General features: G+C 50.9%; 1 protein-coding gene across 1 annotated transcript in view; it reads right to left on the bottom strand.

Annotated features, from left to right (window-relative positions):
* The window catches only part of atp1a3b (ATPase Na+/K+ transporting subunit alpha 3b), a 33059-nt gene that overhangs the window by 7583 nt on the left and 12375 nt on the right, over nt 1-13101 (bottom strand). Inside the window, exons 2-11 of the mRNA XM_035414655.1 lie at nt 9625-9741; nt 8221-8280; nt 7695-7898; nt 7275-7388; nt 6653-6787; nt 5747-5864; nt 3483-3751; nt 2351-2549; nt 1406-1650; nt 332-524 (exon numbers count right to left, since the gene is read on the bottom strand). Coding sequence (XP_035270546.1) covers nt 332-524; nt 1406-1650; nt 2351-2549; nt 3483-3751; nt 5747-5864; nt 6653-6787; nt 7275-7388; nt 7695-7898; nt 8221-8280; nt 9625-9741 — 1654 coding nt within the window. The remainder of the gene's footprint in view (nt 1-331; nt 525-1405; nt 1651-2350; nt 2550-3482; nt 3752-5746; nt 5865-6652; nt 6788-7274; nt 7389-7694; nt 7899-8220; nt 8281-9624; nt 9742-13101) is intronic.

The raw sequence follows: 13101 nt of genomic DNA, 5'->3' as shown, positions 1-13101 counted from the left end.
CACTTAGTCAGTCTGTGCTACACAGTAGCTAATCTTTCACTTAGTCAGTCTGTGCTACACAGTAGCTAATCTTTCACTTAGTCAGTCTGTGCCACACAGTAGCTAATAGCAGCTGTCTCTATCCCCTATTTTGGTGAGTGAGATACTCAATATTCCAGCTCTTTCTGCACCCTCCCACTCCAGTACATCCCTCAAACCCAGCCCTCACCAAATCTAATTTCCCCAACCCAGTTCCCAGTATTTTACCGTAAAATTCTAATTTTAAAGAAATGTATCTCTGCTAGATCTCTCTCTCTGTTTAACTCCTAATGTATTTTGTTCTCTCCCTCACCCAGCACCCTCTCCCCCAGTCCTCCCAGCTCCAGGTAGGCGTTCTGGAAGGCCTCCTTCAGCTCTTCGTCCATGGGCTGCTCCTTGCCCTGGATCATGATGGTGGAGCAGCGGTCCAGGATGCGCTCGGGGGCGCCCTTCATCACCAGCAGGTAGCGGTTGTCGTTGGGGTCCTCAGTCTCATGCACAGAAAGCTGCGGAGGGGAAAAAGGGGGAGGGGGGGGGGGTTGAGGTTATCGTCACATTTGGGGCAGTCTTGTACTCAGACTGTGCCAGACCGACTCAGTCTGGGTGTTCGACTGTCACAGTGATATCTGTACTGGGCTCAGTCCTGAGCATGACATCAGCAGGATCGGGTGTTAAGTGTCGAGAGGAACGCTTTGGAGAACATGACACGGCACTGTTCGCAGGATAGCACCTGTACAGCTTACGTGCTGCACAACATATGCACATAAAATATAATTTAATAAGGAAAAAATTGCCTCTGTGTGACAGATATATGAGTGCTCTTGCCAGACTCCAGGAGGACTAGCGCTGTTTTCAGGTTTTTGAAGGTACTGTATGACACTGAGACTGTCATCTCCATTCAGCATACTCGTGACAGCACGACGGGCTTCTCGCATATGGCTGTGTACAATAATAGTTTTCAGCATTAATTCAGCTCTAATAGAGGATATATGAGCCGGAAAGAGATTAAAAGTCACGTGTGAGAGAAAAATGTATTCTATCACAGCTGATTTAACACCAGACATTTTACTGTGTGGCTCTGGTGGGTCTCTGAACTGTGGCAGCATTACATTACATTACATTACAGGCATTTAGCAGACGCTCTTATCCAGAGCGACTTACACAACTTCTTACGTAGCATTGTATCCAATTATACAGCTGGATATATACTGGAGCAATGCAGGTTAAGTAGCTTGCTCAAGGGTACAACGGCAGTGTCCTACCGAGGAATCGAACCTGCGACCTTCAGGTTACACGACCAGCTCCTCAGCCGTTATACCGCACCGCCGCAGCACTGTCTCCGGCACAGGCCAGTTAACGCGCTGCGTCCAGCAGGGGGCGCACTGACCTGGTACTTGTTGGTGGAGTTGAAGGGGATCTCGGCCACCTTCTTGTTCTTGTCGCGCATGAGCCGGACGGAGCCGCAGGAGAGCTCGATGCACTTGAGCAGGGCCGACTCGGACGCGTCGCCCGCCACGTCCCGCTTCAGGATGGGCAGGTTCTCCTGGCCCGCCTTGAACACGGCCCGGTTGCAGAGGGAGGCCACGCGCGCCAGCGACACCCACGTGACCGAGCTCTTGTCGAAGGAGGTGCCTGGCAGGAGGGGCGGAGGGAGGGGAGGGGAGGGGAGGAGAGGAGGACGAGAGAGGGAGAAGGAAGGAGGGAGAGAAAAATACATTTTCCAACGTGTTAATTTCGCAGTAATATTTGTGTAAACCGTATGTTATTATAGGTAGAGACCTTACACAAGCCCCTTAGCGTTTCTTGTCACTGTCCTGCACAATGTTCTGCTTACTAGTTTCTTTTCCTTTGGCGATTTTAAATTTGTGCAAATAAATGAAGAACTGAAGAACTAAAGAGCGGTGCTGTGTGACTTCACGGTCTGTGCTAAAAGACACTCTGCATTCTTAACTCTGCATTCCTAACATTGAAAGTTCCGCCTTCTTTCTGCCGTGACCAGGTGCCATGCAGCTGCAATGGAGCGGCACCATGAGCTCCCTCCACTAACCTCAGTCTGGTGCGGTTCTGATAAAGAGGCCTTGACCACCAGGGTAGTCCGTTATAATATCTGTGGTATAATGGTGTTTGATTGATTGTTTGCTGCCTAAAGCTGGGTAATTATATGACGTGTCCTCTTGGTGTGTGTGTGTATGTGCGTGCATGTGTGCTTGCATACGTGTGTGTGTGTGTGTGTGTGTGTGTGTGTGTGCTCGCGTGTGTGTGTGTGTGTGTGTATGTGTATGTTTGTGTGTGTGTGTGTGTGCGTGCTGGGCCGTGCGTCCCGCTCTCTCACCGGACTGGTCCTCGGTGGTGTCGGCCTCGTGGATCTGGTTGTCGAACCACATGTGGGCCACGGTCATGCGGTTCTGGGTCAGCGTGCCGGTCTTGTCGGAGCAGATGGTGGAGGTGGAGCCCAGGGTCTCCACGGCCTCCAGGTTCTTCACCAGGCAGTTCTTCTTGGCCATGCGCTTGGCCGTCAGGGTCAGGCACACCTGGGCAGGGCGAGAGTGGGCGGGGTTAAGGGACGCATGAGGAGGGTGAGCCGCCGAACACTAGGGGGCAGCCTCTGCACTGGTAGAGCCACGGGGAACGCCCTGTTTGTAGAGACCGAGGGCTTTCAGTATTGTGACCTTTGACCCTTCACTATTAACGTTAGGAATGGGTGAGCTGACGCTAACAAAGGGAGCCAAAGTGAACAGAAAACCTGGGGAGAGGGAAGCACAAATGATATCATCATCCGAGGCACAAAGACACAGGTAGCGACACAGAGAAAGACACAGAGACACAGAGACACAGGAAAAGACACAGGGATAGACACAGAGAAAGACGCAGAGACATAGGGAGAAACGTAGGGAGAGACACACTGTGTACAGGAAGCAGAGACACAGGGAGAAACGTAGGGAGAGACACACTGCGTACAGGAAGCGGAGACACAGGGAGAAACGTAGGGAGAGACACACTGTGTACAGGAAGCGGAGACACAGGGAGAAACGTAGGGAGAGACACACTGCGTACAGGAAGCAGAGACACAGGGAGAAACGTAGGGAGAGACACACTGCGTACAGGAAGCGGAGACACAGGGAGAAACGTAGGAAGAGACACACTGCGTACAGGAAGCGGAGACACAGGGAGAAACGCAGGAAGAGACACGCTGCGTACAGGAAGCAGAGACACAGGGAGAAATGTAGGGAGAGACACACTGCGTACAGGAAGCGGAGACACAGGGAGAAACGTAGGGAGAGACACACTGCGTACAGGAAGCAGAGACATAGGGAGAAACGCAGGGAGAGACACACTGCGTACAGGAAGCAGAGACACAGGGAGAAATGTAGGGAGAGACACACTGCGTACAGGAAGTGGAGACACAGGGAGAAATGTAGGGAGAGACACACTGCGCACTGCGTACAGGAAGCGGAGACACTCACGGTGACGGTGGCCAGGAGCCCCTCCGGCACGTTGGCCACGATGATGCCGATGAGGAAGATGACGGCCTCCAGCCAGGAGTAGCCCAGCACGATGGACAGGACGAAGAAGGTGATGCCCAGGAAGACGGCCACGCCCGTGATCAGGTGGATGAAGTGCTCGATCTCCTTGGCGATGGGGGTCTTTCCGGTCTCCAGGCCCGACGTCAGGGTGGCGATGCGGCCCATGACCGTGCGGTCGCCGGTGCAGACCACGATGCCACGCGCCGTGCCTGCGGGATGGGGGGGGGGGGCACGGTCAGTACTGACGCCACAAGGGGCCACAAACACCCCGACGCGGCCCTGATACTGACACTCAAACTCCGGCGGGACAGACTGGCCTCATAACGTATTTATTTGAGCATCCTTTATTTACGCAGGGGAGAGATCCTTTTTGAGTTTGGCATGCGGTGGAGAAAGCAGTACACGCAAATGCAGTTGCACAAGAATACAGAAGACAGGAACAAAAATGACTAGACAAAGCATTTCATCATCACCGTATAAACAATTGACCGTTAACCACAATCAATCACACTAACATTTTAACAAAAGAGGGAGAGCAGGCTAGCTGAGCACATAAATGATTTGGTGAAAGGAGGGAAATTAAATCTCTGAATCGTGTGCCCGTGCATTAGCTCCAATGTGCTGTGGCGTATGTGTTTGATACGGCAGAAACCTGAGCTGGCTGGATCTCTTACGTGGACTTGCATCTCCCTCTGCTGGACACTGATGGGATTTTCTCATTCAATGTCATTGTCTCTTGTACACAGACCACATGGGGCACACACACAAGCTTTAGAAAAGGACTATTTCTTTAAAAAAACCAATTTAACAATCACGCTGGGGGTGAGGAGGGATCACTCAATATCACTCAGAGCAGCTAATGCAGAACTCCTCCAAAACTCATTACGCTGACAAAGGCATTTCTATCTGCCTGTCGGAGCATTTAATCATATCTGTTCATGATCCACTGTAAACACGAACCAGCGGTCACGCGCGCGGAGACACGGCGGGATCTCTTGATCCGGGCGGATTTGGGGTGATTGAGACCCCAGCTGCTGAGTAATTGAAGGCAGGAGGAGGGGATTGTCTCTGGGATTCTCAAATGTCCGATGACCTGGCAACCCACCCTGTTCCACAGGCTACAGAACACCTATCGGCTTAATATGTGTGTGTGTGTGTGTGCGTGTGTGCGTGCGTGCGTGCGTGTGTGTGTGTGTGTATGTGTGCGTGTGTGTGTGTGTGTGTGTGTGCGTGTGTGTATGTGTGTGCTGAAACAGTGCCGGTAAAGACTGTGCTGAAACAGTGCCTGGCAAAGGCTGTGCTGAAACAGTGCCGGTAAAGACTGTGCTGAAACAGTGCCTGGTAAAGACTGTGCTGAAACAGTGTCCGGTGCAGACTGTGCTGAAACAGTGCCTGGCAAAGGCTGTGCTGAAACAGTGCCTGGTACAGACTGTGCTGAAACAGTGCCTGGTAAAGACTGTGCTGAAACAGTGCCTGGTACAGACTGTGCTGAAACAGTGCCTGGTAAAGGCTGTGCTGAAACAGTGTCTGGTGCAGACTGTGCTGAAACAGTGCCTGGTAAAGGCTGTGCTGAAACAGTGTCTGGTGCAGGCTGTGCTGAAACAGTGTCTGGTGCAGACTGTGCTGAAACAGTGCCTGGTAAAGGCTGTGCTGAAACAGTGTCTGGTACAGACTGTGCTGAAACAGTGCCTGGCAAAGGCTGTGCTGAAACAGTGCCTGACAAAGGCTGTGCTGAAACAGTGCCTGGTACACACTGTGCTGTGAAACTGTGTTTGATAATAAATCTGAAAGCTCATGCAGGTATCTTCTTTTCCATCTCATTACTTCACCATGAACCCGAGTGCAGCACATGTACATGTCGTTGGCTCAGCTGAACAGCGCACACTGTGCAACATGGCGGTTGGGCCCTGCCTGAGCAGGCACAGAGGCCTGTCAAATGAGCCCCCTGGAGAATGGGATTATTCAGAGACCAGGTGCTAATGCTAACGCTGTGGGAGGGGGGGACAGAGCGAGAGAGAGAGCCGGAGGAAGAGAACGGGAGAGGGTGAGAGTGGGAGTGACAAATAAAATCAATCAGGTGGGTGTCGCCACGGCTGCGCCAGGCTCCCTCTCCGGCTCTCACGGCAAAGCATTGTGGGGCACGAGGGCAGAGAGAGCAGGCAGCAGGATGGCGACACGGCACATGGTTGTCGCGGCAACAGTACCTTCTACACAGTTGGTGGAGAAGAAAGCTATGTTGCGAGTCTCCAGGGGGTTGTCATGGGTGCAGTCAGGTGACCGAGTCTGGGGTTCCGATTCGCCAGTCAAAGAGGAATTATCCACCTGTTGGACACACAATAATAGGTCAGAGTTCACCAAAGCACATATGGTCTGGACAGAGCAGGATAGCAATGTATGCTGTACATCATTTATGACATATGACATTTGTGACTGTATAGAATGGGTGTAAAATGTTAGTATAGCAGAGAAATTGTAAAATGGCAGAGTGTACAGAGAGAGTGTAAAATGGCAGAGTGAACAGAGAGAGTGTAAAATGGCAGAGTATAGACATCGTGTAAAATGGCAGTGAACAGAGAGAGTGTAAAATGGCAGTGTATAGAGAGAGTGTAAAATGGCAGAGTGAACAGAGAGAGTGTAAATGGCAGTGTACAGAGAGAGTGTAAAATGGCAGAGTATAGACAGCGTGTAAAATGGCAGAGTGAACAGAGAGAGTGTAAATGGCAGTGTACAGAGAGAGTGTAAAATGGCAGAGTATAGACAGCGTGTAAAATGGCAGTGTACAGAGAGACTGTAAAATGGCAGTGTACAGAGAGAGTATAAAATGGCAGTGAACAGAGAGAGTGTAAAATGGCAGTGTATAGAGAGAGTGTAAAATGGCAGAGTGAACAGAGAGAGTGTAAATGGCAGTGTACAGAGAGAGTGTAAAATGGCAGAGTATAGACAGCGTGTAAAATGGTGGTGTACAGAGAGACTGTAAAATGGCAGTGTACAGAGAGACTGTAAAATGGCAGTGTACAGAGAGAGTATAAAATGGCAGTGAACAGAGAGAGTGTAAAATGGCGGTGTACAGAGTGTAAAATGGCAGTGTACGGGGACCTCCGCCTGGGCACCTTGCAGCCGTGAGCGGAGACGATGCGGAGGTCAGCGGGGATTCTGTCTCCACCCTTCACCTCCACCAGGTCTCCGCCCACCACCTCCTCAGCGTTGATCTGCATCTTCTCCCCCTCGCGGATCACCAGGGCTTGCTGCAGAGAGAGACCCACTGGAGTCACTGCTGCACGCACACACACACACACACACACTCACATTTACACTCATACTCACACACACACTCACATTTACACACCCGCACACACACACACACACACACTCACATTTACACTCATACTCACACACACACTCACATTTACACACCCGCACACACACACACACACACACTCACATTTACACTCACACTCACAAACACACAAACACTCACACACACACACACACACACATTTACACTCATACTCACACACACACTCACATTTACACACCCGCACACACACACACTCACACACACTCACATTTACACTCACACTCATACACACACACGTACGTGCACGCGCATGCCCGTGCACACACACACACACACACGCACACCCGCACACACGCACACACGCGCGCGCGCACGCACACACTCGCACTCACACTCACACTCACACATGCACACACACATGCACACATACACACCTGGGGCACCATGTTCTTAAAAGACTCCATGATCTTGGAGCTCTTGGCCTCCTGGAAGTAGGAGAAGCAGCCGGTGATGATGACCACAGCCGACAGCACTATGCCCAGATACAGCTGTGGGAGGAGAGCGGACACAACGACCATCTCAGAGACACTCATCTCAGAAACGCACAAACTCTGCGCTTCACGTCTCAGAGACGCACACAAACTCTGTGCTCCACACCACAGAAACACACACAAACGCTGTGCTTCTCAGAGGTTCTGACTGACCGATAATAAATTAAACGATCGGTTGTATTCTGGTGCTGTTGCCTTTGAGCTTCGAACCCAGGTGAAAGAACATTAAAATAAACGGTATGATTCTGGATTCTGGATTCTGGATTCTGGGGGGGGGGGGGTGGCACGGCGGACGGGACTCACGTTGTCCCCGGCGGGATCGTCCTCGGTGGCGGCCTGGATGGCGTAGGCCAGGAAGCAGAGGATGGCTCCGAGCCACAGCAGGATGGAGAAACCTCCGAACAGCTGGCGACAGAACTTGACCCACTCCGGCGTGGTGGGAGGGGGGGTGAGGGCGTTGGGTCCGTCCCGGATCAGATACTCGGCCGCCTTGGCATTGGTCAGACCCTGAGACAGACGGACAGCCAGACAGAGAAGGGACAAACGGCATTAGCATATCAGCTAAATGAGTCTGAAGGACCCTGCACACTGTTCTGTGACAGTATGTTGGAGAGGTAAGCAGAATTTGGTCTTTGCGTATCTTTTTTTTAAAGCTGAGTCAGTTTTATGATGTTGACTGTAATTTGAAAAATAAATGAATACCACTTGTTACGTAATTCATCGCTTTGCTCCAGGAGCTACACAGAGGGGAGTGCAGGGGGACACTGAAGTTGGTACTGCACAGTGCCCCCCGGTGTCTGACCGGCGGAGGTGCAGCTGCGCGTCTCACCTGGACGATGTCGGTGTTGAATTTCCGGCAGACTTCCTCCACGGACATCTTGTGCTCCGTCTGAGAGGAGAGAGAGGCAGGGCGGCGACGTCAGGGGGCGCGCAGCGTCAACATGGCCGCCTACGATCGCGTGCCAGCGACACCGGCCTTTCATCGCTGTGAAATTCTTTACTGCTATCTGTTCACGGTGTCACAAACAGCCCCCCCCCCCCCACCCCCCCAAACTGTTGCGGATGAGCGCTGAAATGGGGGTGTAACCGAAGCTCTGTGCTGCCAGATCATGTGATCCAACACTCTACACTTTGCTGTGTCTTGGATTCTCCTCTCTATAATCATCTTTTCAAGTTAGAGACCAATTATAAACGACCTTGATGACGATTAGTCCATTCTTCAGTCTGTAATATAGCAATGCGATACTTTTGAATTGCACACTCTCATTAACCAAAGAGCAACTGGATCTAATTTTAGCCTAGCTTGTTTCTTTTTTGTTTGTTTTTTTTTTTTCACCAGGAACCCTTTTATGCAGAGGCAGCTCCAGGATTTTGGGGGCCCTAAACAATAAGTAACCAGGGGCAACATCTCAGACTGGGCGGGGGCGGGGGTGGATTTGTTGCTAATTGGGGAACGGGAAACCTGCGCAGGAACAATAGCACTGAGAAAGCTATTTACTCCCTCTGAATACTGCACAATTACAATGTCTTTCAGAAGAATAAAAACACTTAAAACCCTGAATTGTGCGGCCCACTCTTGGTTGTGGCCCTAAACGACTGCGCGTACTGTTCATGCCAGCAGCCGGCTCTGCCCGTGTGACACAATGGGATCTTCGCGACACGGTACAGGATTTCGAGTGTGAGTCACGTGACATTTTCCATGGAGTCTATTTGCAGAGGTCTGGAGCTGTATTTGAACAGGTGCCGATGCAGGACCCTGATGTTGAGTAGGGTGGTTTTGTGTGTGTGTTGGTATAACTTCATTTAATGTTCTGTAGGGTAGTTTTGTGTGTTGGTATAACTTAATTCAATGTTCTGTAGGGTAGTTTTGTGTGTGCTGGTATAACTTAGTTTAATGTTCAGTAGGGTAGTTTTGTGCTTGTTTGTATAACTTAGTTTAATGTTCAGTGGGGTAGTTGACAAGTCGTAAATCAAGCTTGCACTTCTTGCACTCGCTTGGGACTGTAACTTTTCCTCCTCTTGGGAATTTCTGCACTTTGAACCCGGATCCTCGCACTTGTGTTTGCATTGTAAGTTTCTCCGGATACGAGCGTCTGTTAAACTCCAGTAAAGATGTGTGTGTGTCACTACGCTGTTATTTACAGTATGAACATTGTTTGGATTAAGGGGTCAGCTGTTCTGTGTGTCATTGTGTCTCCCTGTGCTACAGAAGGGAGACTGGCCAGGGTCTTACCAGTGGTACTTCTTTCTTCAGCTCATCAAGGTCTTTGCCCTTGTTCTTCTTCTTGGGAGAGTCCTTGTCATCCTTGTCTTGCGTGGTGGCCACGCGGTAACTGTCTGACCGTCCATACTGCAAAGGGGACAGACAGACAGACGCAGTCACTACGGGCTCAACCCGTGACCTGCCGCCACTCATGACATCACCAGTCATGTGAGTCATATGACATCACCCATGACATCACCAGTCATGTGAGACATTTGATATATTTTAGGATACATAAGGAAAGCACTTGAACCAAGGGATGTCTCTATCTCTCTTTCTCTCTCTCTCAATCTCTCTTGTACACACACACACGTTTTTTTTTTCTCGTTTTTTTGTGTGCCTCCATCCCTACATCGCTGCACACAGAATGTGTCTGACTCACGGATCATCCTTGCTAGACTTGAGCGATTGAGGAAGAAAAAAGTTTTTCATTACAGCTGCTTTCAAAGCAAACCTTTCGACCAAACAAACAAAAAAGGACATCCCAATTCCTTCTCCACCTTCTGGCTCTCCTTTCTTTAGTACACATTACCATCTGGTACCACCACAAAACTGGGAAAACAAATGTTTTTTTTTATAGACAGATATTAAAACAAGTAACCAATCCAAATAACAAGTCATTCAGACGGGACCCCCACATCAGAAGCCATTTTCTTCATTTTCACATCCTCATCTATAAGTGGTGCTCTGAGCTCGATTGCATTAGACTGCAGCTCAGCCGGGTGAAAATGATGCAAGCTACTGGAAGCTTCAAGGGTTTGCGCAGAATCTAGACTCAAGTCATTTCAGTACCACAGAGGTTTTCTGTAACAGCATCCTGCACAGATCAGTCCAGTTAGGTTTTTTTCAGAGTTTTTTTATTGGTTGTATTGGTTCCTGGAAATTTCACAGGGTTTGACGAGATTGCAGGAGATGACACTGAAGATGTCTCTGGACCGGTCTGTATTTCTGAGTGTCCCTGTGTGTCTGTGGAGCAGGGACAGAATTCTCCCACGATGCTTTGGGCGTCCTGAGTACAGTGGACTCAGGAGGAGGTGTGGGAGGTGCAGGGAGCAGTCGGGGAGGTGCAGAGAGGAGCGGATAGGGGCTTTCAGTGGAGTGACAACCTGACACTGTGTCAGGAAAGGAGAGCAGGCTTGGGGAGAGAGAGAAGGGAGGGGGGCATCTGATCAAACCAGGCCCCTGCTGAAGAAGCAGGCCATAGTCACACACATGTACCACACATGTACCAACACAATCAGGAATACACACACACCCTAATAAAATGCATGCGCACAGCCTAATCAGTACACATACACACACGCACACAGTGACACACAACAGCTCCCAGGCCAGCTTGGACTTGTCTCTTCTTGTTAGTTGTTGTTTGTGTGCGTGAAATCATTACCTGTGCCAGTGGAAGGCTGTTTGAAATATTCTGACACTGTGTGTGTGTGTGTATGTTTGCGTTAGTGTGTATGTGTGTGTGTGTGTGTGTGCATGTGTTTGGGTGTGTGTATATGCATGCGTGTGTACATGTGTGTGTGTCCGTGCATGTGTGTGTGTGTGTGTGTGTGCGTGTGTGTCTGTGTGTGTTTGTGTGTGTATATGTATGTTTGTGTGTGTATGTGTATGTTTGTGTGTGTGTGTGTGCGTGTGTGTCTGTGTGTGTTTGTGTGTGTCCGTGCATGTGTGTGTGTGTATGTGTGCGTGTGTGTGTATGTGTATGTTTGTGTGTGTCTGTGATGACATTCAAAGTAAGGCCACAGCACAATGCCTGTGGGAAGGTCTTTATCAGGAGACTGAAGCTCATCCCACACTGCTGACTACAGCAAGACCAGGCAGGCCCGGCCAACCATGCCCCCCTCCCCCTCCCTCCCCCTCCCCCTCCCCCTCCCTCCCTTCCTCTCCCCCTCCCTCCCTCCCTCCCTCCCTCCCTCCCCCTCGGTCCCTCCCTTCCTCCAGTTCTCCTCCCGAGAGGTGAGTGACAGGTGGGAGTGATGGAAAACTACAGCTGTAACCGTGGAGACGGAACTGGTTACACCTGGTGGTGAGCTGTGGTGAGCGAGTGTTCCACTGGGGGGTGCGTGGGCTAGTGTTTGTAGTGCCGGCACCCTTCTGTGCCTGCTAGACGCCGTACGTCCAGAGTGCTAAAATATTCTCTCTCTCCTTTTTTGAGCGCTTTCATGAAAGAGTGACATCACTTTTCCCCCATCGCAGTAATAACTTCCCGTTTCAGATGGGGATCCATGTTTAACTATGTGCGCAAAACTGTTCTCCCTGCCGTGCGCTGTTATGAAATCTCTTACGGTTCCATTGTGCAACTGATGTAGCGGACAAATCATGTAAGTGTTTCCAGATTGTTATGCTGCAGTACCAGTTTAACAACATTCATGTCCCGTGCGGTCATCACTCCCTGTATTTGGACTGTATGTTCTCCTAATAATGACCGGGTTGGTTCATCGAGTGCAGCACAGTCTGCACAAAGGCATCAGTGTGTTGCAACAGAGTCTGGGCTCAAATGTACTATTCTCATTTTTAAGTGAATGTCTTGTTTGAGGCAGGGGAGTGGCTGGTGGATTGGGAACATCCTTTTTGCACATGCTGTACACATTCCTCGTACAGATTTGAAACATTAGTTGTGCGTGTGTATGCGCACGCATGTGTGTGTGTGTGTGTGTGCGTGTGTGCGTGTGTGTGTGTGTGTGTGTGCGTGTGTGTGTGTGTGTGTGTGCGTGTGTGCGTGTGTGCGTGTGTGTGCGTGTGTGTGTGTGTGTGTGTGCGTGTGTGCGTGTGCGTGTGTGTGTGTGTGTGTGGTGTGTGAGAGTGTGTGTGGTGGTGTGTGTGTGTGTGTGTGTGTGTGTGTGTGTCTGTGTGTGTGTGCGTGTGTGTTGGGGGGACACATTTCACACGTCTCAGACCTCAGCTCATCAGGGAGGTTTGATGAGGGCTGACAGCACACCTGCGCTCTTGAGTGAGCTGCATTCACCCCCCCAAACCCCACCCCACCCGCCCCCCCCCCCCCCATCCCCAGCAGCTCAACACAGCCAAGCTTGCCCTCCCTTGCCCCAACGTGCCCATTCCCCCACCCCCCCTTCCCAAAATGCACATATCTGCCCCCATGCCCATCCACCTCAGACTTCCACCCCATCTCCCCCTTTCACACCTGCAAAAGGGAGAGACAAAGAAAGAGGGACAGGATGGAGAGGAAAGGGAGAGCGATGGAGGAGCCAGGTGATGCTGATGCAGATAAGCCAAGGTGCGCGATGAAAGAGTGCGGGGGTTATGGGGTGGGGGGGGGGAGGACAGATGGAAGGAGAGAGACCGTGTGGGAGGGGGGGGGTGAGTTGACAGATTGACAGAGATAGAGAGACAGGACCGGGGGTTTAGAGGGAGGAGCAGGCTGTCACGGTGATCCGGTGCTGACAATAGATATCGGCTGAGGCGCTATCTGTTTACAGGGACGGT

Source organism: Anguilla anguilla, chromosome 1 (assembly GCF_013347855.1).
Source record: "Anguilla anguilla isolate fAngAng1 chromosome 1, fAngAng1.pri, whole genome shotgun sequence".
NCBI classification, from domain to species: domain Eukaryota; kingdom Metazoa; phylum Chordata; class Actinopteri; order Anguilliformes; family Anguillidae; genus Anguilla; species Anguilla anguilla.
Note: the sequence above shows the minus strand (reverse complement) of the source record. Positions and strands in the feature narration are given on the sequence as shown.